The sequence below is a fragment of the Rhinopithecus bieti genome, unplaced genomic scaffold, assembly GCF_001698545.2.
Source record: "Rhinopithecus bieti isolate Rb0 unplaced genomic scaffold, ASM169854v2 scaffold_26676, whole genome shotgun sequence".
Lineage (NCBI taxonomy): Eukaryota > Metazoa > Chordata > Mammalia > Primates > Cercopithecidae > Rhinopithecus > Rhinopithecus bieti.
The window spans coordinates 863,417-884,930 of NW_016812009.1; the positions used below are offsets into that span (position 1 = coordinate 863,417).

General features: G+C 44.4%; 1 protein-coding gene and 1 long non-coding RNA gene across 8 annotated transcripts in view; one reads left to right on the forward strand and one right to left on the reverse strand.

Moving 5' to 3' along the window:
* Window positions 1-21,514, forward strand: part of LOC108544389 (uncharacterized) — a 51,273-nt gene that overhangs the window by 27,784 nt on the left and 1,975 nt on the right. For 3 of the 7 annotated variants that reach the window (XR_001889820.1, XR_001889823.1, XR_001889825.1), the window contains exon 3: window positions 19,082-19,206. This is a non-coding gene — a long non-coding RNA (uncharacterized LOC108544389). Of the gene's footprint in view, window positions 1-12,074; window positions 12,090-19,081; window positions 19,207-19,549; window positions 19,639-19,970; window positions 20,130-21,514 lie in introns of those variants that run through there. The other 4 variants (XR_001889821.1, XR_001889822.1, XR_001889826.1 and 1 more) reach the window with 4 other exon arrangements.
* Window positions 11,186-11,801, reverse strand: TNP1 (transition protein 1). The gene is made up of 2 exons (XM_017895488.1): window positions 11,625-11,801; window positions 11,186-11,420 (listed from the first exon to the last, which is right to left on the reverse strand). Exons 1-2 carry the CDS (start codon window positions 11,761-11,763, stop codon window positions 11,392-11,394), a joined length of 168 nt encoding a protein of 55 aa, XP_017750977.1. The 5' UTR covers window positions 11,764-11,801; the 3' UTR covers window positions 11,186-11,391.

A 21,514-nucleotide genomic window follows, 5' to 3' on the forward strand; every position in this document is an offset into this window, starting at 1 on the left:
GCAACTTTACAGTTACAAGAGTGGCTGCATTTGCAATGAGAGCCACTAGAGGCTGCATGAAAAATTTAGCATGCAATTGAGAAGGAATGTATAATTAATAACTTCTTGTGTTTAACAAATATTTAATATGTAACTAAATTGTGGTGGTGGATGATAGGGATACCATGGCCAGTGAGAAAAGAACAAACCAAAACTATGAACCCCCGCTGCAAGCTTCATGGAGCTTACAATTAGAGAATTACATAGGAATAGAATTGAGAATGTGAAATGTGATTTTGGAGAGCATAAACATACATGTGTTAAGAGCACATGACCTGATCGGTGGAGGGGCGGTGGTGGTAATATGGCAAGGACTGCTTCCCCAACAGCACCCGTACTATCTATTCTTTTTCTGAGTTTTTTTTTTTTTTTTTTGTCAGAGTTGAGGCTTCCAGGTCTCCCAAACTCTGGTTCAGTGCTCTTTCTACTCCATCGTGTGACCTTGGCCCTCATTTGCTAATCTAAACATAAGAGGCCAGTCTTGCAAAACTTCACAGTCCCTTCTAACTGCAATGTTCTTCATTCTCATCCTCCTCTTAAGAGGTATGTGGTCACTTGTCAACAGCATCAACTCTATCTGTCCATCTATTCAACATGTATTTGTTGAGCAACTACCATGTGCAGGCACTTTACCAGAGGCTGGAGACAGTAGAGTACAAAATGTCACACTACCTGTCCTCATGGGATGTCCAGGCCTGGAGTAGCAGTTTGGGTTAATGGAGCCCTCTTCTACCCTCTTTGGCCAAATAATTACATTTAGAATTGAGGCATTGTGGAATGAACAAAATTGGGAGTATCTTTCAGATACTCAGAACACCCATGGTAAAACCTGTCTCTTTCGTGTGGATCTTGATGCCTGCTCACCTTAGAGGCATATACCTTGAAGGGTGAAATTGGTACCTGGACCACTCATTCTATACAAGCACCAGTCTATAGTGTAAGGGGCTCTTACTCCACAGACATTTATGGAACAGTGGCTGTCATCCTGGATGAATATGGGAAACTATAAATACAGTTTGGGTATAGGGTAGACATTCAATAAACCCTGAGTTAGTATTATCCCAGCCTGAGAAGCCCTGTTGTGAGCCACGTGGATGAGACAGAGCTGATAATGGTTCTGTCTTCAGGGAAATTATACTCCATTAGGAACATGAGACCTTAGCAGCTATAATATCATTGTATTAGTAGAAAGTGAGGACTTCTAGAAGGGCGTGCACAGTGAGCCAGGAATTGAGAGATGATAAAGCCTATTCATTTTTGCCTGGGTTGATTAGAAAAGACCCTTGGAACTAGGTTTTAACATTTGGGAGGAATTTCAAAGAGAAAGCTGATAGTGAGAAACAGAAGAGGCCTTTTTCCAGAAGGGAGCCTCCTTTTGGTCTTTGGCCTAGTTCCCTTCCAACCAAAACCATGGAAGGTCAAGTTGGCCTAGAAAGAGAAGGTGCTTTCTAGCTTCTGGGAGTCTTGGGGTCTCACCCATTTGTTTTCCATCTGCTCAGTAGGGGTGAGAGCCGTCTGTGGTGTCTACTGGAAGATAGAAAAGATGGGCCTGGGAATGTCCTCTGAGCTCCACAATATTTGAGTTCCTATGTTTTTGTTGAGGAAACCAGGGCATGGAAAATGGGCTCCCTTTAAGCACAAAAAGTCTTTAAAATGGAATTTACTTAGTTAAAATGCAATCTAAAAGAAATAAGAATGAGGCATCTCCTTTTTCCAAGTCATTGCTTTTCCCCCACACCTGTCTCCACCTCACAGGGTACCTCCACCTTTGGCCTTGCAACACGCCAGGCTGGGCATCAAGCCAGCCTTTCTTCGATGAAATCGAGGCTGCCAGATCACCCCGCCCACCACTGTTCCGTTAGCCTGAGGTCCCACCCTCCCCTCTCCGGGGGGGAAACACAAAGGGCTTCTGTGACTCAAGCAAAACCTCACAATCCTTCTCTTTCTTTCTAGCAACACAGAGCAAGGCTGTGGGGTGGATTTCTCAGTGGTAACCCTTGCCTGACTTGCTATGCAGTGACCGGTGTGGAGGTTGCTCCTCTGCTCCTGGGGCAACTCTCTAGATCTACACACTTACTGTCCTCCATGATAGACCCATTGGCAGAGATTTCAAGGGTCCCTGTTTGGTTCCAACTAACCTTGAGAAGAGTCAGGGTGGTCTGGGGAGGAACTGATGTTTATAAAGTAGCCAGGAGGTACTGGGTATGGTGTGAATTGTTTTGTACGTGGATTCCATGTGAATCTGCATGCTGATCCTAGAGGGTGTTCTTAACTTTACAGAGCAAATGACAGCACTCAGAGAAGCTAGATAACTTGTTCAAGGTTATATAACTGCTAAGTTGTTGTTGTAAGGTTTGAGTCTAGAACAGGCTGTTGGGAAAGCCTGAGTTTTTCCCATATGGTTTGTTACTTAGGGTTTGAATCAGGCTATTGGGTTTTTCTGTTATAGTTTGTTACTTAGGGTTTGAATCAACTGGCCCTGTCTCTATCAGATCAAGAGATATGGGAAACATCGTCTGTCTTCTCCTCCTTGTCTTCTACCCCTAAGCATCCTAGGTCTGCTATCAAAACCCCCGTTCACTTCAGACAATGACATAGTCTGGTTTTGTGGGTAGAGAGACGGGGAGGTGGGGTGGGGCAGCATTTGTGGGGGTGGAGGGAGGGCAATAGAGCACAGATTTCTAGTTTTGCCTCTGTCACTTACCGAGCCATGTTGAGTGCATCTTTCTCAATCTCCAGGCTTCATTTCTTCTGCCTGTAAAACACAGATGCACAGCTTAGTTGTTAAGCACACAGAGAAAGGACGGATTGGCTCTACCCCAACTCTACTGCTCACTAGCCCTGTGACCTTGGAAACATTTCTTATCTCTAAAATAGAGATCATCATCATATCTGCTTCATGGGACTGTGACAAGAGTGAAAGAAGTTAATACATACATGCTCTTAGGAGAGTATCTGGTATAGGTGTTTTATGACTATTGCTGTCATTATTCTTCTTAAATGTAAAATTAGTGAAATTCTAGTATTTTCAAATAATACACGGGAAATAACATAGAATTTAAAGCTGAGTACCACTCCCTTGATATTTTCTTCTCTACTTTTTGTCTGTGCGTGTGTGTGTGTTTGTGTGTCTTGATATTTTCTTCTCTACTTTTTGTGTGTGTGTGTGTGTGTGTGTGTGTGTGTGAGAGAGAGAGAGAAAGAGAGTTAACAGGCAGAGGTGTGAGTAGATCATGGTGAAAATTAGGTGTCAAGTTATCCTTTCCTCTGTGTGTGACATAGAAAACTTCCTCATATATCAAAAATAACACATTTTCTGTTTCATTTTATATGCTTATAAACCAATCAACTTCGAGCCCATTCATAAGGACCTTAGATATACAGTGGTGAACAATTTTGCCTCCAGACTTCCAGATAAGGTGATCATATAGGTCCATCAAAGGCAACAAGGATGAGCATGAGAACAGCAAGAACATCACAACAGTGCCTCAGCAATCACCTCCTACACCTCTAGACCTATAGGATTAAACTAAGACAGAAGGAGACAGAGAGAGAGGAAAGGTGCGGGGAGATAATGGGCTCTGTCTAGCATAGGGCCTGGCTAGTAGGCACTGCTCTAAGTGCGAAGTGCAGAAAGTGTGTGGAATGAGGAGTTAACACCTAGGGCAGCTTAGGCCAACTCTATCCACATATGGAAATAGATATAATGCAAGTCATATTTGTAATTTCAATTTTTCTAGCAGCCACATTTTAAGAAGCAAAGAAGAAATGTAAATATTAATTTTCATTATTTAACTTCATATAGTTAAAATATTATTTTAACATGTAATCAATGTAAAAAATTATGAATGAGATATTTTGACACTCTTTCTCTTGCATAGTGCCTCTGGTTGCTGGTGTGTCTGTTATAATAGGAGCACACTGACATTCAAACTCACCCTCTTTCCAGTGCTTGGTAGCTGCATGTGCCCAGTGGATCCCAGGCTGGCGAGCCACAGACCTCAACCCCGAGGAGCTTCTGTCTGCTGAATAAGCTAGAGCATGTCTTGCTTCCTGACTGTTTGGAGTGGAAGGAGAGGAAGAGGGGTCTCTTCTTGCTAGGAGTTAGGCAGGGACAGATGAGTGCCCTGAGGCCAGTGTCCCCTCCAACCACCACACCTGTACGTCATTGTACTCTCGGCTTTCAAGAACATCACAGCCTTTATCCTGGACTCTTATAGAGAGTCTATGACCCCCAGGCACGTTTCTTTTTGCTGTGGCATGAATATAAAACATGCTCACTAGCAAATGAGCCTGGCCATCCATCCAGCGTGTAGACCTGCAGTTCAGTGTTCTGTGACTCCCTCCTTCCTACCCCATTTGCTGTTACCTCTCCTGATGTAAAACTTTTTAGGCAGGGAAAATAATGGAGTTGAAAATGAACTGGTTCTGGTGGTGAAAAGTAAAATGTATGTTATGTATTCTAAACAAATTCTTTGTGCTAAGATAGCCATTTTACAGAGAAAAACTGCATAAGTGTGTTCACAGATTTAGGGGTTCAAGAAAGTGGCTGTTGTGTGCTGTTTTTATGCTTTGCCACCGGTACCCTGGAATTCTTTGCATTGCAGGGAAGTAGTTTCTTGTATCTGTAGAGGATATCATCATTATCTGGCTTATCAACACGCATATACCCATCTTTGGTATCAGTCTCTCAATTTTCCTTTTAGGACCAACCCTTGTTGTCCCCACAGCAATACAAGCATGGTCATCATTTTCTGTCTCTTGGGACTCTGAATTTTTAGCATAAGTGATGTAAGAATGAGAAACAATCAATCATTTCAATCAAAGCAGGGTGCCCTTAAGGCCCCATCTGATGCCTGCCTGGCTCCCATTATGAGGCCCAGTTGTTCAGCTTTTCCTCATATTCCCTAAGCTCTTCCACATTCTTCTAATAGATTTCATCCTCTCCCCACCCCACCCCACTTCTAAGTGAGCTAGAATCTGTCTCTGCAAACGAATACACATTTCAAGCAGCAGGTTAGGGGTGATATGGCTCATAATCTGTAGCATAGGCGAGCACATAGAAGAAAAAAAGAAAAAAAAAGGAGAGGGTCACGTGGTGAAAACAGAGATCCGACTGGGCACAGTGGCTTACGTCCCTAATCTCAGCACTTTGGGAGGCCAAGTCGGGTGGATCACCTGAGGTCAGGAGTTTGAGACCAGCCTGGCTAACATGGCGAAACCCTGTCTGTACTAAAAATACAAACATTAGCTGAGGGTGGTGGCATGCGCCTGTAGTCCCAGCTACTCGGGAGCCTGAGGCACGAGAATTGCTTGAACCCGGGAGGCAGAGGTTACAGTGAGCCAAGATAGCGCCACTGCACTCCAGCCTGGGTGATAGAGCAATACCCCATCTCAAAACAAACAAACAAACAAACAAACAAACAAGCAAGCAACCCAGAGATCCCCTTTCAAGAGTCCAGTGGTGGCCATAGTGGGAGAAGCCTGACTGTTTTCACAGCACTTTCTTATCTCTTTCATTTTTTTGTCTGATATCCCTGGGAAGTCAGCTCAGGTTCGGTTAGGGGTAATGAATGGTTGTGGAAGTTTGGAGAGAGCTTCCAATTGAGTATTCTTATGTCCTTGCTACTCACTCTGGTCTTTGGACCAGCAGCATCAGCCCCAGCTGGGAGCTTCTCAGAAATGCAGACTCTTAGGCCCACCCTGGACATACAGAATCAGAGTCTGTATCTTACCAGGATCCCCTGGTGATTCTATGCACATACAGTTGCAGAAGTATTATTGTATAGCTGGTGTAGTGTTGTTCTTCTGTGTTCCTGAAGGGAACTTCAACAAATAAAGGTCCAGTTTCTAGGCCTGTTGAAGACTCTATCCTTCCTTCAACTTTTAGAAAAGTCTCTGTTCTAAAGCATTTTTGAGGATGATCCCTGCTGATTGTGAAATTCAAGCTCTTTACATCTTCTTAGTAAAAACCTGTGTGGGTTAGACTCGGGGACTTCATACCTAATTAATTTTAAAGATACTTGCCAGTGCTAATGGAAAAAAATAAGTATGGTGCTAATTGGTGAGTTTATTGATCCATCCTTGGTCCTTTTCACCAACATTCATACTCAGATTTTATGTTTTACAATATTTTAAGAGGTGAACTCATTGATTTGTTTCTCAAGATTCCATGGCTGTTTGTGTGTCTTGATGTGACTCTGATGCCCTCACTTGTGAGTGCCTTGCCTCCCGCTCCCAGGAATCTACAGTCTAGGTAGAGGGATAAGATCATCCCCAACTCCTAACTTTTATGGGAGAGGAAAGCAAGCCCCAGGGAGATGTAGGTTGATCTTAGGATCTGGCCTAGGCAAAAGGATCAGGAGAGGCTGAGGTGCTAGGTCACAATGGGAGCCTGGGGCTAGCTCTTTGCAGAGCAGGCAGGCACTGCCAGGGACATCTGTCCTCAAGTGTGGGGTCCTCCTCCTCTGGTGTGGCATCCTGAGACTAAGGTCTGGGAAGCAGTCATGAGTCAAGATCAGACAGGCACAATGATCCCTAAAAGACCAGTCCAGACAGAGAAATGAGAGGTCATGCAGTGTGCTCAGGGCCTATAATTTACAGCATTTTAGATTCTTACAATCCACCTGAGAGGTAGATTTTATGACTGGCATCCTACAGATAAGGAAGATGAAGTTAATGGAGGTTATGAAATTCACCTAAGATCACACAGCTAGAGAGTGGGCATTCAGACGCAGACCCGCTCACCCCAGTGCCTTTCTGCTTCATCCTATGTCCTGCTGCCTCACTGCCTTCTGCCTGAGGTCAGGCCTGCTTATGGCGATGATGATGCCGGGCCATTGAAAGAGATGAAATTGTCCCAGTTGCAGGAGAGGAGGTGTGCAAAGCTTAAAATGAGGCAGGACTAATAGGTCAATTGAGGTCACAAAGCAAGAGGAGTTGGCTCAGAAGGAGTCAGACCCCTGGGTTTTGATCTCAACCCTCTTGTACCCTGATGCTAACTACTTCTGAAACGCTGAGCTCAGGAATGGCTGGAGGGCTCAGCTGCAGGAGAAAGCTCATGTTTGGAGTGCCATGGGAGGGATTGGGGAGAGAATGGAGAGAGGCTTGGTGGGGCCAGCCATGAGGAGAGGCAGGCTTTATTGAAATAGCCAGCTTCCTCACGTACAGCCTAGTTAGGCAGATCAACCTGGAACCAAGACCCATTGCTCCTAGAGGTCAGGAATTAAGACCCTTCCCTGTTTGGGTTTTCTCCCAGCATAGGCCTGGAAGTGAGTGCTCAGATTGCAAAGCCAGAAAGTGAGAGAGGTTTCAGGCTGCTGCCGTTCTCTTGTTTCAAAGGACAGAACCTTTGGGTGACCCCAACAGCCAAGCCCCGGACCATGTCTGGCTTGCACCAGCTACCCCCAGAGCACACAGTCTCCTCCCTGCTGCCATTTCTGGGCCTTCACCTCCTTAACATAGCCCTGAGCATTTCTCCAGAACTTCCTGTTTGCCTGCAGCTGCACAGATGCAGGTCCCACCCAAGGGTCATCTGGAGGAGGCTGGGTGAAAGGTGGGAGTTGGCTGTGTTCCCCATAGCTCCTTGGGGTTTTCTCCACCCACACATGGGTCCCCTGGCTTCGCCACTCCCATCGGGCTCTGAAGCCAGTGGAGCAGAGGCCCCATATCCAAGTTAGCTCACATGAAGGTCAAGGTGACCCAAAAGGGCTTGTGGCCAAGATCCTCCTTCTTCTTCTTCTTCTTTTTTTTTTTTTTGATTTTTCACTTTTCCAAAAGTTCAAACAAGTGATGACTTTAGAACATAGCGTTCTGGAGAAAACTGGGGAGGGAAACAAAGTCCTCCTTGGTTAGGGAAATGGAGAAAAAGCACACAGGGGGTGAGGCCTTTGGGTTTTCTGAAAGAGCGTCCCCATGGTCAAAAACCCATACACGAACCTTGTAGGTGCTGGGCCTACATGAACTGTAAACAGAGGGACAGAATGAATATTCCTGGGGTACAGAGACTAAGTCAATGCCAGTGTTGAAAAATTTCCAATATGTGGGTCTGGAAAATGTTCCTAGTGCAAAGCAGAGTTTTCCGGGCGGCTACCATTCCTTCACAACCTAAGAGGGCAGAGGCTGAAGTCATCAGGCGAGGATCTGTCTGCTCTGGCTAGTCTTGGGCTGTTCACCACATGCCTGTCCTAATGATTAATTAGATTGTTTCGGTGTTTAGAGTATTGTGAAGATATAACACTGTATTAGAACATTGCATTGTATTGGCTTGGGGATAATACCGTCATGCAAATAACATGAAAACAAGCTTTTTAAGGTGAGGGTTCAGGAGCTCTGTGTAACTGCTCTGAGTCTCTCTCCTCACTCTGTCTCTCTACAATTTGCTTCTGAAGGGACTTTGGTCCATGACAACATAAGGGAGGAGTTAAGCAGATTGATAAAATGGCAAACTTCTAGGGAGTCCAAGGAAAGAAGAGATTTTGTCTGCAAAGTTGTGTTAGCTATCGCTGTTGGATTTTTGGAGATTTCATCCAACACTCTCAGCTCTTTGATGCCCCAGGGGGCTGGCCCTTATGCTCTGTGTCACCTGGGGTCCCTTGTCTGCTGACTTCTGAATTTTGCCAATGAGAGCAGCAGCAGGAGATTAGATAAATGTCGGAATGTTTCTTCCCTGTGTCTGAGCCTGACAACAGCTGTGATCCTCCTAGTACAAATTTTAGCAGGAGGTCCATTCACAACCATTCCTCCCCACACACAGTTTTGGCTGTCAATGGGCTCCTGTCGTGCTATTTTGCCCTTTTTCCTTCTCAGTCCTAAGGGTCTGAAGACCCCATTGCTAGGCTCTAGGTGTCTCTCCTCTGTAAATAATCCCTTTGACAAAGTCTTCATTTGGACCATCTGCAGGGATCTGTGGCTCCCTAATCATAACAAGTTTCCTGAGGGAGGTAAATATTGCACACTCAGCATCATGGTATTCTAGTTTGTTCCTGACTGTTGACTTTGTCCTATGGGAGAGGTCATCTTTGTGCAAACTGGCAATCCACAAGAAGTGAGCTATGCACAAGAGCATTTGAAGACTCACGACACACAGTCATAGCAGGAAGTGGCAAGGCAGCAAGCTGTGAAGAGGCAGAAGGGGAAGATGGGGACCAGAGGCTGCGAAAAGATGCAGATGATCCAGAGAGCAATTGTAATAGACACCAAGGTGAGCTGCCCAGATTGCAGGTGTGCGGTCCACCGAGCAACCTCCAGCTGATGCTCCCTTCTGAGTCTGCTTCAGCAGGGAAATGCCATTTCTTATAGGCACAGCCCAGCCGGGTGGGGTATAAAGGGTATAAAGGCCTGGCTATACTGCCTGATGGTTTGTTCGGCTCCTTCTTCTGTACAACCCTGCAGCCTCCCTCTTCAAGTACTGACCTCTAATAAACATCTTGCATTCAAACTCCATCTCCGCTCCCTGAGAACCCAACCTATGAGGCTAAGTTTAAAAGAATTTACAGCAAGAACAGCAAAAGCACATTAAAATAATTAAACCATTTTACTTTTGGATTTATTTTATAGATTTCATATGTTGCAAGTAGCATTTATATTTTATACAGAGGCAGAGGAAGTCCCAGGGGGCATGAGAGCTGGGTGAGAGCCATAGCTGATGAGTTCTTTCAGAGCTTCCGAAGGAGGGAATCCAGATCAGAAATGTGCAAACTTCTAAGAAGTTAGAGCTTCATTCAGTGACACTATGGACACACACAGGATTATTTGAGACTAATCTGAGTTTACATTTAGGAGTTAAAAGAGACATAACCATGGAGGATCAGGGCTATGAAGCATTTTCCCTATCCCTATTCGACAAAAAGGGAAACTGATAATGGGAAACTTTGAAGTATCTGTGTGCCCGATGGTCAGGAGAGATGTTTTTCACATGAACTTGAAAACAGCACTGAATCAGCATGTGCATTTTTAGGGTTATGGAAGAGTGAGGACTTGAAATATTTTACCCCAATGAGTGAAATGACTTATCTAAAAAATGAACATTTTTTTTATTGCATTTCTAGATTCTGACCCACAGGAACACTCCTTGCCGCCCCTTAATAGTCTTTTCATCCCACCATCCTGGTACCCACACATTTGCATGAGGCTCAGACTTAGTAGTGTCTCACACCCCTGACTGCTGGAAACTTCGTGTCTAACTAACCTCATGCCCCCTCATTCCTTCCTGCTTATACCCTTTCCTGGTTACTTCCCCAGAAACCATGTGGGTGGCTGGTTCTTGAGTTTAAATATGAGTCTCATTTGTACCCTGGAGCTACCTCTGAGGCAACAGGAAACACTTAAGAAAAATACGATCCACCTCTGAGTGGGTGAATGTCATATCCTTGACCAGAGACATAAATTGTGTTACAACTCAGGGACAAGGTAAAGTGAGGGCTTAGGAATTTCCTAAATGAGCAGAACCAGCTCTATCCCTAAAGTCAGTTCTCTGTCAAATGATTAATAAGGCCTACTCAGATTGAGACAATTCCTACTTCCAGGCACACTGGACTAAGGCTTATGACAGAGTCATGCTATGAGGCAATATACCACTCTTCAGTCTTGCCCACCTCAAGCCCAACATAGCTACCAAAATAACCTATCTCATCACTTCCACTGTTACTAATAGGATCCTTTACAAATAGCATGTTGGTCTCTGTCCAGAAGGTGTTCCCATCTCTTAGCCTGCTAATCCTGCCCATATGATCAATGAATTAAGAGCTTCTAAAAGCTCCTCCAAATGATCTCTATCTCCGGGCCAAGTCTTTAGATTTAGTGTAGCTTTCAACACCTCTGTGCTATAAGTTCTGACAAAAACAGCTTGCATCCTTTGGTTTAAGCTCTAACAAAAACAGCTTGAATCCTTTGGTTTATGCTAATGAATGCATTTCTCCCTTTTTATCTCTTCTCCCTTTCCATGTCGGGGAGGGAGACAGCACACTAGGACGAAGACAAATATGGCGATAGTGTGTGGCCAGAGTAGGACCACCATGGGAGGGAATTGGAGGACAAATTACTTTTGATATTTTCCAAGTCACATTTAATGGTTTCACACTAGTCAATTCTTCCCCAAACCCACCTAGCTCAGGAATCAAGTCTTTCCAAAGGATCAAAGGAAACATTTCTGCTTTCAAAGTTTTATTGAGATGTTGGGGAGAAACAGCCAACATATACATTCCTCATTTCGTCACAACTGGCATTTGATCCACATTCCATAGGCTTCTCTCTGGCTTTGATCTAACATCAGTTCTCCTTGGCAGTCCCCCTTCTGTTCTTGTTGCTGCCTGGTGCTGTGTGAAGTGCACCAGGGCAGAGCCTGCTGGGGACTCACAAGTGGGAGCGGTAATTGCGATTGGCTGTGGGAAAAGACAGGTTTGCAACAGAGACACAATTAGAACATTCCCATCAATACTCTTATTGGTCAAATCTGCATTTAGTTATTCGAAATAATCTCAGGCCAAGATTTCAGGGTCCTGTGAGGGCTGCCTCCAAGAGGGAGGACCTGGCAGCAATGTGTGCCTAAGTTTGGCAGTCTCCTCCCTCCTTCATTCCTCACTCACCATCATCACCCCGTTTCCTACTTTTCAGGTTGCCCTTACGGTATTTCCTTTTGCTGCCACCTCTCTTGACTCCCTTGTGAGGAGATCGGCTCTTGCTCCTCCTCATGCCATGACTCTTTAATTTGCGGCTGGTCGACATGGTAAGTTCTGCCAAAATGAGGGGCTTTGCAAGGCCTGGGGGCCGGGAGTCTGGGTATTTAAGGCCTTGGCCATTGTGACAGGGAAGGGGCGTGGCTCAGCAGGTGGGTGGGGCTCTACTGTGCTGTCACTCACCTTTGCTGCACTTTGGTCATATATGTGAAATAAGGTGGTCCTTTACATGCAGCTCAAGGGCTTCCCTCAGTTTTGAGGTCCTTTTGATGTTAAGTGAGGCTTTCCCAGAGGTGTTATTGAGCAACTGAATCCCAGCCCTGTGCCAGGCATCGGGGGAGTACAAGAGACCATTCAAATATGCTTCTCCTGCCTGTAGGAAATGTAACAGTCATTGAGTGTGTGTGTGTATGCATCACTGTTTAAGTCTCTTACAGCATCTGGAGATAATAAGTATATTTCTATAAGGACTTGACTCTAGAGAACCCAATTCAATATGATCAAAATAGAAATATTCCTTCTTTTTCGTCTAGGTCAGGATTTCTCAGTCTAGGCACTGTTGACACAATGGGCAGGGTAACTTCTGGTGGGCTGTCTTGTGCATCCTAGGATGTTTGGCAACGTCCCTGGCCTCTACCCACTGGACACTAATGACAACCCAAAATATTCCCAAACATTGCCACCTGTTTCTTTGGGAGGCTGGGGAAGTGAGGGACAAAATGACTCTGGTTCAGAACAATTAAGCTAATTGTTTTTTAAAATTCTGTCACAGATATTGATCACATAGCATATGCCATACATTTAGGTGGTAGAAAATTATTGGAGGATAAAATCATGTAGATACTGTGCTCGTGGAACTCTCAGCCCACTAGGGAGAAAGCCATTCATCGGTGTCTACATAAGTCAGTGAATAAGTACTTAGGGAGTCATTTTGGCTGGAGAAGGACAGAGGGAAACTCCCTGCATGGTACAGGATGAGGTTGGAGAGAGAGAGATCAAATCATGATCAAGTACATTGGGAAGCCCTTGAAAATGTTAAGAGGATGGCTTGTGAGATTAGAGGGTGCCAAGTGGGTGATGTATTGACTGGAGGAGCCGTGTAAAGGGAGATGCTACTGTCAACATCAGTGGTTCAGTAGAGAGAAAGATTTGATGATGGCTTAGGTCTGGCCAGGAAGGGTGATTGAGATATAAAGGAGACAAGAGACCAAGACTTGGTAATGGATTGGAGTTGGGAGGTGAAACAGATGGTGTCAACGGTGTGGCTTTTGTTTCTGCATAATGCATTTATCTGGATGCTGGTGCCATTCATGGGGATAAAGGCCAGACATGGGGAGAGTGATGATCATGTACTTGGTATGACATACTGGCTTTGAAGTGCCTTTGACACTTACAAATAGATATATTGAAGGATTATTGGTGTATAAGTCATCCAGCCTTTCCTTTTTCCTCCAGTGTACCTCATAGTAAATGCTTTTGAAAATTTTTTTTTTTTTTTTTTTTTTTTGAGGCCGAGTCTTGCTCTTTTGCCCAGGCTGGAGTGCAGTGGCACAGTCTGGGCTCACTGCAACATCCGCCTCCTGTGTTCCAGCATTTCTCCTGCCTCAGCCTCCTGAATAGCTGGGATTACAGAGGCGTGCCACCATGCCCAGCTAATTTTTGTATTTTTAGTTGAGACAGTGTTTCGCCATGTTGGCCAGACTAGTTTTGAACTTCCGATCTCAGGTGATCCTCCCACCTTGGCCTCCCAAAGTGCTGGGATTACAGGCGTGAGCCACTGTGCCCGCCTCATTCAGATTTCTATAGAACTTGTTTGCTATTTCTTCCATTTGTCCCTCCTTCTCTCTCCACTGCCATTATCCTCATACAAGAACTGAGCATCTTGTATGCAGGAGATCCTTAGCAAAAGTTGGTTGAATAGAAGAGCGAATGTAGTTCAAGCCCCACTCCCTGGTTTTCTGATATCTATAGATGGCAAATTGTGTTTTGAAACCCAGATTCCTTGAATAGCCACCATATGTGACACTTTCCATTTTCCTCTTCCAGGCAGGTCTCTCTGGAGACCTTCTGTTGGTGATTTGTTGGTGACTTTTATTCACACAAAGAAGCAGTTCTATAAAACAGACTACTGGCTTGCTTGTTGGTACTCCAGACCTTCTGTGTCCACTCAAGCCTGGTTGTTTCTCCTACAAACATGCCCCCATGAAAGCAGGGACCTCTGTGAAAGCAGGAATTGAGAAATTGGGCTCACCACTGAATATTCCCTGGGAGTTAATCAGTCCTGCCACAGAATAGAAGCTCAGTAAATATTTGTGAAATACATTTGGTCAGTGAATAAAAGTCCTTCTTTTATTTTCCAAATCCTGTTCCTTCCCATTTTGCCCCACATTTCTAAGGAAGACTTCCCAACTTACCAAATTTTCACTGTCCTTTGAAACTTCTTCAAAGTTTATTGTCCATATGACCTTGGCTTTAAAGTCTAGACAACAAACCCTAATTGCGTGAAATCGTATTTTATGCCTGCATTGCCAGCCATGTGTGTTAGACTGGTTTCAACAGGAGGTGGTGTGTCTTCGTTCTGGTCCTCACTGGACTTCTCTGGACGTTAGCTCCCTTGTTCTATAAATAAGCAGGTTGGGCTAGGTGATCTCTGAAATGATCTGACTTTGGTGATAGCCTCCTTCTTGTTAGGGACTGTACCTTTTATTTCTACTGCATTTTCCACAGGTACTAGCATGGCCCACACTAGGTGGTCAGTAAATATTTGTTCAGTCTAGCTGCTTTGGTGTATTATGAGGATAGTTCAACACAATCACAGTGACTTTGCACAAGTGGGGGCATTTCTAAGCAGGGAAGAGAGAAGACATTGTCCTCACAACAGGTCCTCTGGTGCTCTGTGCCCACCTCTCATGCCTGACACCATTGGCTATAATGTTTACAGAGGAACTGGCCTCTTTGGTTTGAGAGGTATTTTTCTGGATGGTCCTGAAGATTGGATACTATTTCTCTCCTCAGTCCCTCCCACCCCCAAAAGACCTGCTGTGCCAAGGAGAAGTTGAGATCACAGGGAAGAAGACAGCCAGACTTGGGAACTGATGAAGAAACAAACAAAAACGTCCCCTTTGCCTAGAGTTGAGGAGCAGTTCTGGTTCCAGACACCCATGCTGAGAAACTTGAGCAGCAGAAAACCCAGTGGGGGACGGGGTAGGCGATTCACAGGCACTCAAGGCGAGGGTGTGTGGAGGCTGTTTGGGTTGGCTCCTGTATCGGACCTCCTGGAGTGAGGATGGAGAAGGGCTGAGCATTGGCCACTGCTGCCTGTCTCTGTTTCTCTTTCCATTTCTGCCCCAGTGTTGCTCAAGCTAGCAGCAATTTAGATAGAGCCCAGTGAGCTACTTCTAACCCTTAGCAGGTCCAGGATGAGGCCTTTCCTTGAGAACCATCTGTTAATCCAGTCTGCTGACTGTCTCATCATTTTTTTTCCTGCTATCTTTGCACAGAGAGGACATATGAGTGACTTCAAATAACTCAGCATAGGACTAACAGGGACAGCCCCATAAACCTGTTTCCTTCATACCTTAGCTTCCCTGGTGGGACTTAGCTTTTTTTCCCCTTGATGAAAGGAAATTACTATGTTCTGATCATTGTTGGCACAGAAAGAGAGATAACTAAATTCCTGGTCTTTTGAGAAGAGACACTATCAGCCTTTTCTTTCTTGGGGCTCAGTGATGTCTTGCCTGGAGACAGGTAAATGGACAGGATGGTGTCTGTATCAGACGGGTAGCCAGGGTTGCAGTGCAGGAAAGGGCTTGGAGGCCAGTGCTCTCATTGGTCCCTTTCCTAGGCTAGGAAAGGTAGGCTTAGGGTGTCACTGTTTTGGAAGTCAGATCTCTAGTTAGATTCCATGTCACCTCTGCAATTCAAACTCACTCCATTAATTTTCCCGGGGAGTACAGCAGATGCCTTCATAGGGCTGGATCTTCCCAGCAGGCTGAGACTTGGGGCTTATGAAGAGGGAACATGGAAAAGTTGCTGACAGTCCTTACACATGTCGATGACTCAGTCTGAATCCCTCTCTGAAATCTAAGTCTCTCCAGATGTTGACCTCGGCTGGGAAGCGGGGGCCTTTTACCCCGTTCACATGCACACCCTGTCTTCTCTACTGCTGCTGCTGCTGCTGCTGTTCAAACAGGCCAAAGGGGCTTGGGGACAGGTTGGAGGAGAAGAAAGTGGCTGACAGAGGTGCCTCACCAAGGGGCAGAGCTCTCTGAACTCAGAACACAATCACTGTTTTCAGTAGGGAATAAGAAGAGGCCAGAAACCAAGGCCTAGGGGTGGTTTGCAGAGCAAAAGGGAGGAAGGATCTTAACTCCATACACCTTTTTTTCATCCAGTTCTGGAGGTATAGGCAGCATCTTGGTTCTGAGGATGGCCTGGAGTCTGTCTGAAGATATGGTGGTGTTCCTTCCCGTTTTTCCATCAGGCTTCTCTCCTATTCTTTCTGCTACATTCTCAAATTGTTTTTCAGTAAACAATTTCTGCTTTTTTCAGGAGGAGAGAGATTGGGGTGCTTAAAGTGAGAGATTTATCACAAGAGCAATGGTCATGGGAGGCTCTTAGGATCTACCTTGTCCTGCTTCTTTGGGAGCCAAGAGGCTTATCTCAGGGGACACACCTGGGCAGTGGAAGAGCCAGGATAGTGACAAGATTGCCTACCCCAGGCCAAGGACTGCCTGCTGCACCATAGTGCATTCCCTACTCGACTTAAAAACAAACCTGTCCTTGAGTCTCCACTCTATTAGCCTTTTCTTTCATGCATGCCTGCTATGATCACAGTGAAGGAACCTAATATTAAAGAGGGAGAACTGGAAAAAAAAGTAGTCCTTCTTAGAGGCAGGGCATGAATTTGGAGGACCTCTGGACAACTTTCAAGTTCTTATTTTGAGAACATTCAAACTTTCATTTGCTTTTAATTATTTTCGGACTTCTGAAAATTGACCATTTCTGTTCCTTTTGTCTTTCCAAGTCCCACTAACAATAAAACTACATGGTATAATGGTGCATAAAGAAAATTCAAATTATATGCTTCAGAGGGTTCTAAATAAAGTTTTCCCATTGACCACTAGCCACTAACCTGCCTCCCTTAATCCCCATCTATAACATAGTAACAAAAAATATGTCCTTTTTCCGAACACACTGGAAATATAGTTCCATTCAGCTGTTAAGTTAAAAGTAGGGCTGCATCCCAGGGTGTTAGAAAAGGGTGTTATGGTACAAAAATATCACATATATTAAAATCATTTGGCCTCATGTGGTCACGAATAATATGTTTTAATCCATTCACCAACTGGAGTAAGGAACTTTGAGTTGGAGCATTGCTAGAGAACAATTTTATAATAAATAGACCTTGAGATGAAGGGTAACAGACAAAGTCACAAATCATAGGCAAAGTGAGATCTCAAACCTAGATCTCTTAATCTCCAGTCCAGGCTTCTGCCACTATGCAATGATGCACCGCAATTATAATTTCTGGCCTCTTTTTTATTTTCTGTGCATTTGGTCTGCTTTTCTCTTCTCCCCTTGTGTGCTAAGAGCCATGTACAGGAGACTTGGCCCTCTTAAAATCATCCCACCTGCCAAGGGCCATCAGTTCAGAGTTTTAGGGCACCTGACCCTTTGAAAGCAGGGAAAGAGTTGCCATCAAGGGGGGAAAAGGACCACAGAGACAGGCTGAGGTTGCCACACATGAAGAAGGTCAATGGCTTCATAATTGGTGATTTCAAAGCATTGTGACCATCAGGCTGGTAGAGTGCATTGGATACAGAGATCTGACTAACTCTACTGACCAAGGTTGGGCCAAAAGAGAGCATCACAATGAGCCCTACCTCTTTGACTTGGCTTGCCAAGCCTCCACTTCCTAGTCTTAGTGGTGATTGAGGGAGAAGAACAGGCAGATTCAAAGCATAATTTTACCACATGTCCTGAAACTCTTAAGAGACAGAGTTGGCAATGAAGGCTTGCTTGACAGTGTCACTGTCAGGTTTCCCCATTGTTCTTTGGGGTAGAATTCTCATATTTGGAGATCTCAAAAAGTAGGTTTAGTTGTATTTATACTAAATAAAAAGAAAAAAGTAGATCTTTTGCTGCTCTTTCTAATCCTAAAGTTCTGTGGTCCAAAGCACAAAGGTTTAGTAACGCTTCCCTCTTCATTACATTCTTGTTCTGGGGAAGCAGATGGGACTTGCCTAGAGAAATGTTCAAAGCAAAGCTTTTGTTTTTAGTAAGGACCAAAGAAAGACCCAGATGCTTTAGAGTGTGGAAATAATCAGATTTTATTGATCAAGAAATTCCAGACACTTGGCAGCCTTATTACTATTATTATTATTATCATTTGGTGGGGAGGAAATGTAGTAGGTCATACCATGGAGATGGAGATGTTCTGGGGTTCTAGTAAGGACCATGTCACCATGTAGAAATATTTGTTTTCTAAGACTACTGCAACAGTGAAAGTGCACTTTCTTCATGTTGCAATAGAGGAAAGACAAAACTGAGGTTTAAAAGTCCCTGGTTAGAGCAGGAGAGCCACAGGAAGTTCTTCAGATGGGCACACAAGGCTAACTTGACATTTTCCAAATTTTCCCTTATGATTTTATTACCTCTTTAGCTCTGGTTTGGCCTAGCTTACTTGCTACTCCCTGTGACATCTGCTTTCTTGTGGGTGTGACTAGCTAGGGCTGGTGTTGTGGGCAGTAAAGGAATTTACCAAGACAATCATAGGTAAAGACAGGCAGATTTATTAGACAAAGTATGAAGGTATGTTGCAAGAAAGCAATGGGCAGCACAGCAAAGAAGGGGCTGTCTGCAAAGAGGCAGGGGCTGGAGGGGAGTTTTATAGGATTTATGTGCAGAATGAGGTTGTGCTGCTGGGTCTATATGGGGAAGGAGGTCATTGTGCCCACAGGTTGTTTGTGTTTAGCCATTTCTCAGAAAAATTGTTTATTGTTCTCCTCCAACCTGGGGCCGGCCTTGCCCCACCTTGTGTCCTTTCTTTATTGTTGCTTATTAGGACTCCACATGCTCCAGATAAAAAAAGTTATGTCTCCCTAGAACCAGCTACATAATTTGTGAAGCCCAATGCAAAATGAATATGCTAGCCTTTTGCTAAAAAGTTATTAAGAATTTCAAGGTAGTGACAGAAGAGCATAAATCTGGGATCAGTGTGGGTAGGTGGGCACAAGACTGTTTGTGATGCACAGGTCCCATGACTATGAAGCCCACCCTGTCTTTTCTGCCTCACTTAAGCCACTACATATGGCAAATACCAGATAACTAAATTGAAAAAATCTCTATCTTGTTCACTTTTATAGTCCAGGAGAGCTGGTCAAATCTCCTATTCATAATGAGAGATTGATGAATACTTACAAATGACTTGCTTCATACTGAGGCTGTGCCATTTGCCTGAGAATGAACTTAGCCTCTTCATTACTGGTGGGTAAGTTCATTCTTCATTACTGGTGGTCCATGACCATCTCCCCTCTCCCCTCCTCACACACATCCTTTATCCATAGCTGGTACTACTCCTGTCTTCACTTCTCCTACTCAAACCCTCAAGCCTTGCCAATCGCTGCCCTCTTCCTCTTCCTTCTCCTTGCTCTCCTTTAGTGGTGCTTTCTTCTATGCTCCTGTAGGAAACTGGCTGAGTCCTGGGGTACATGCAGCTCTTCTGTATTCTAGTGTGGCTGAATGCACACACTTAGTGCTTATACTTAGTGATGGGAGATGTTAGGGGCCTGAAGGTGGTTTTCCAGTCATTTACCTGAAGATTGTATTCTCAGCTCTGAGACAGAAGGAGCCCAGCTGCAAAGAAGCTAGGCCACTGTGACTGGGTCTTCCCCTCTCTGGGATATCACAAAGTCCATATGAGGTCAGTGAACCAATCTACAAGAGAAGGGCTGAGCAGGGTACCTGGGATGATTTCCTCCAATATTTAGTCAGACTGATTTTCTGGATCCAAGCTTCTCAACTTACTACATGTGGGCAAATCATTATATTTCTCCCAGCCTTAAAAATCTTCAGTAAGTTGAAGAGAGAAGGACTCAGGCTTAATGGCAATCCTATTATTTTACTAATGAGGAGACTAAACACCTAGTTGGAGATCACCTCCTTACTGGCTCAGAGCTTCAGGAAATTGCTCAAGGGTGCACAAATAACTGAACAGCGGAGCTGGGATTTAGATCCACATCTACTTAATTTTAGTGCATGTGCTCTAACTGCTGCCACAGAAGGGATGCAGAGGAAGATGGTCAGTTACCCAGAGGGTGATATCTTTGACTTAATGTTCACCATAAAGACAGCTATCAACAAAAGACTTGAAGTCTAACTTGTTATCTATTGTAGGAAAGTGCCTGCAATATGGTAAGTTCTCTAGTGATATTAAGCCATTTAACCCAAGCCAACTATGGAGTTGGAGAAGAATGGGGTGTGTTATAAAATACTGACATGATTTACATGGAGGGGTAAAGTTTTAATCCTAGACTTCTGCCCTAAGTGAATAGTGAATGACTGCTGAGTAGATACAGGAGCAGGAAATAGACGTGAACAGAAAAAAATTGGTTTTAGTTTTGCATAGGTTGAGTGTCTACCAGATAGGTCCAATGTCCCCAAGGATGCCCTGTAGACAAATGGGATAGAGACATGGGGTTGAGAGAATGGGGTTGAAAGTAAGGCATGCAAAACTGGAAGCTGTGACACTTGAGGTGGTCAGAGCACTTTTAGGGGACCTACTAAGAGTCAGGCACTGTGAGAGCGCTTGAGGAACCTGATCTCATATCTCTGTCCTTACCTTAGGTGATTCCTGCAGAGCATCTGACAATCAGAGAAGAGTTAGAATACATTAAGCTCAGCATCACATATGTGGTTTAAATACAACTCTACCTCCTTCTCTTTCTTTCTGTTCTTTTCTGCCTTTGTTGCCCTACCCAGGATTAAAACCTTAAGTCTTATGTTAAAAGAATGACAAGAGAACTGTAGCATTCTCTGCCTCTTGGGTGTCTGCAAGAGGTGGGATATTAGAGGGACACTGGGGGATGCTTGGATGATCACGTCCACCCCTTCACCCCCTGCAACCTCAACATGAAGTTGGCCTTCTTGAAGTGGGTGAATCACTACAGCCCTTGTTCAGGAAGTGTGTTTGAAACCAGGCCTTTAAGGAAGAGAGGAGACGACATTTCTTGGGACCCTCTCGCCAACCTGACCCTTCTGGTTGGCACCACCCAGAGCTACATTGCTTAGGCTTGAAGCTCAGGTGTGTTGTTGGGCTCTTCCCCCTTTATGAGACCCATGTTTCTATGATGCCCGGTGGCAGCCCTTCATCAGCCTTTGGGCTACATCATTGTGGAGGTGGCTGGAGTCTCTTTTTTCATGCAAATTGCTGCCCAGTGAAACTTCATAAAGCAAGGCTAATCATGTTACTCTTCAGTTCAATCTGAGAAACTCTTTATTGTCTACAAGATGTAGACATTTTGACTAAAGTGTTTCAATTTCCATATCCCCATCCCCAACGCCAACCTGGCTTTTTAGCCATGTCCTTTATTTCCTTCAGGGAACCTCTGTTCTAACCAAACTGGGTTATTTAAAAGTAGAAAAGTACAGGTGTTCATAGGAAATTCAGTGATTTGTACTATTTTTTTTCATCTTCACCTATTAAACTTCCATATGTGTTTCAAGACTCAAAACAAAGGCCCTATACTCCATGGTTACTTCTTTACTTGGTTACATTTTTTTTTTTTTTTTTTTTTTTT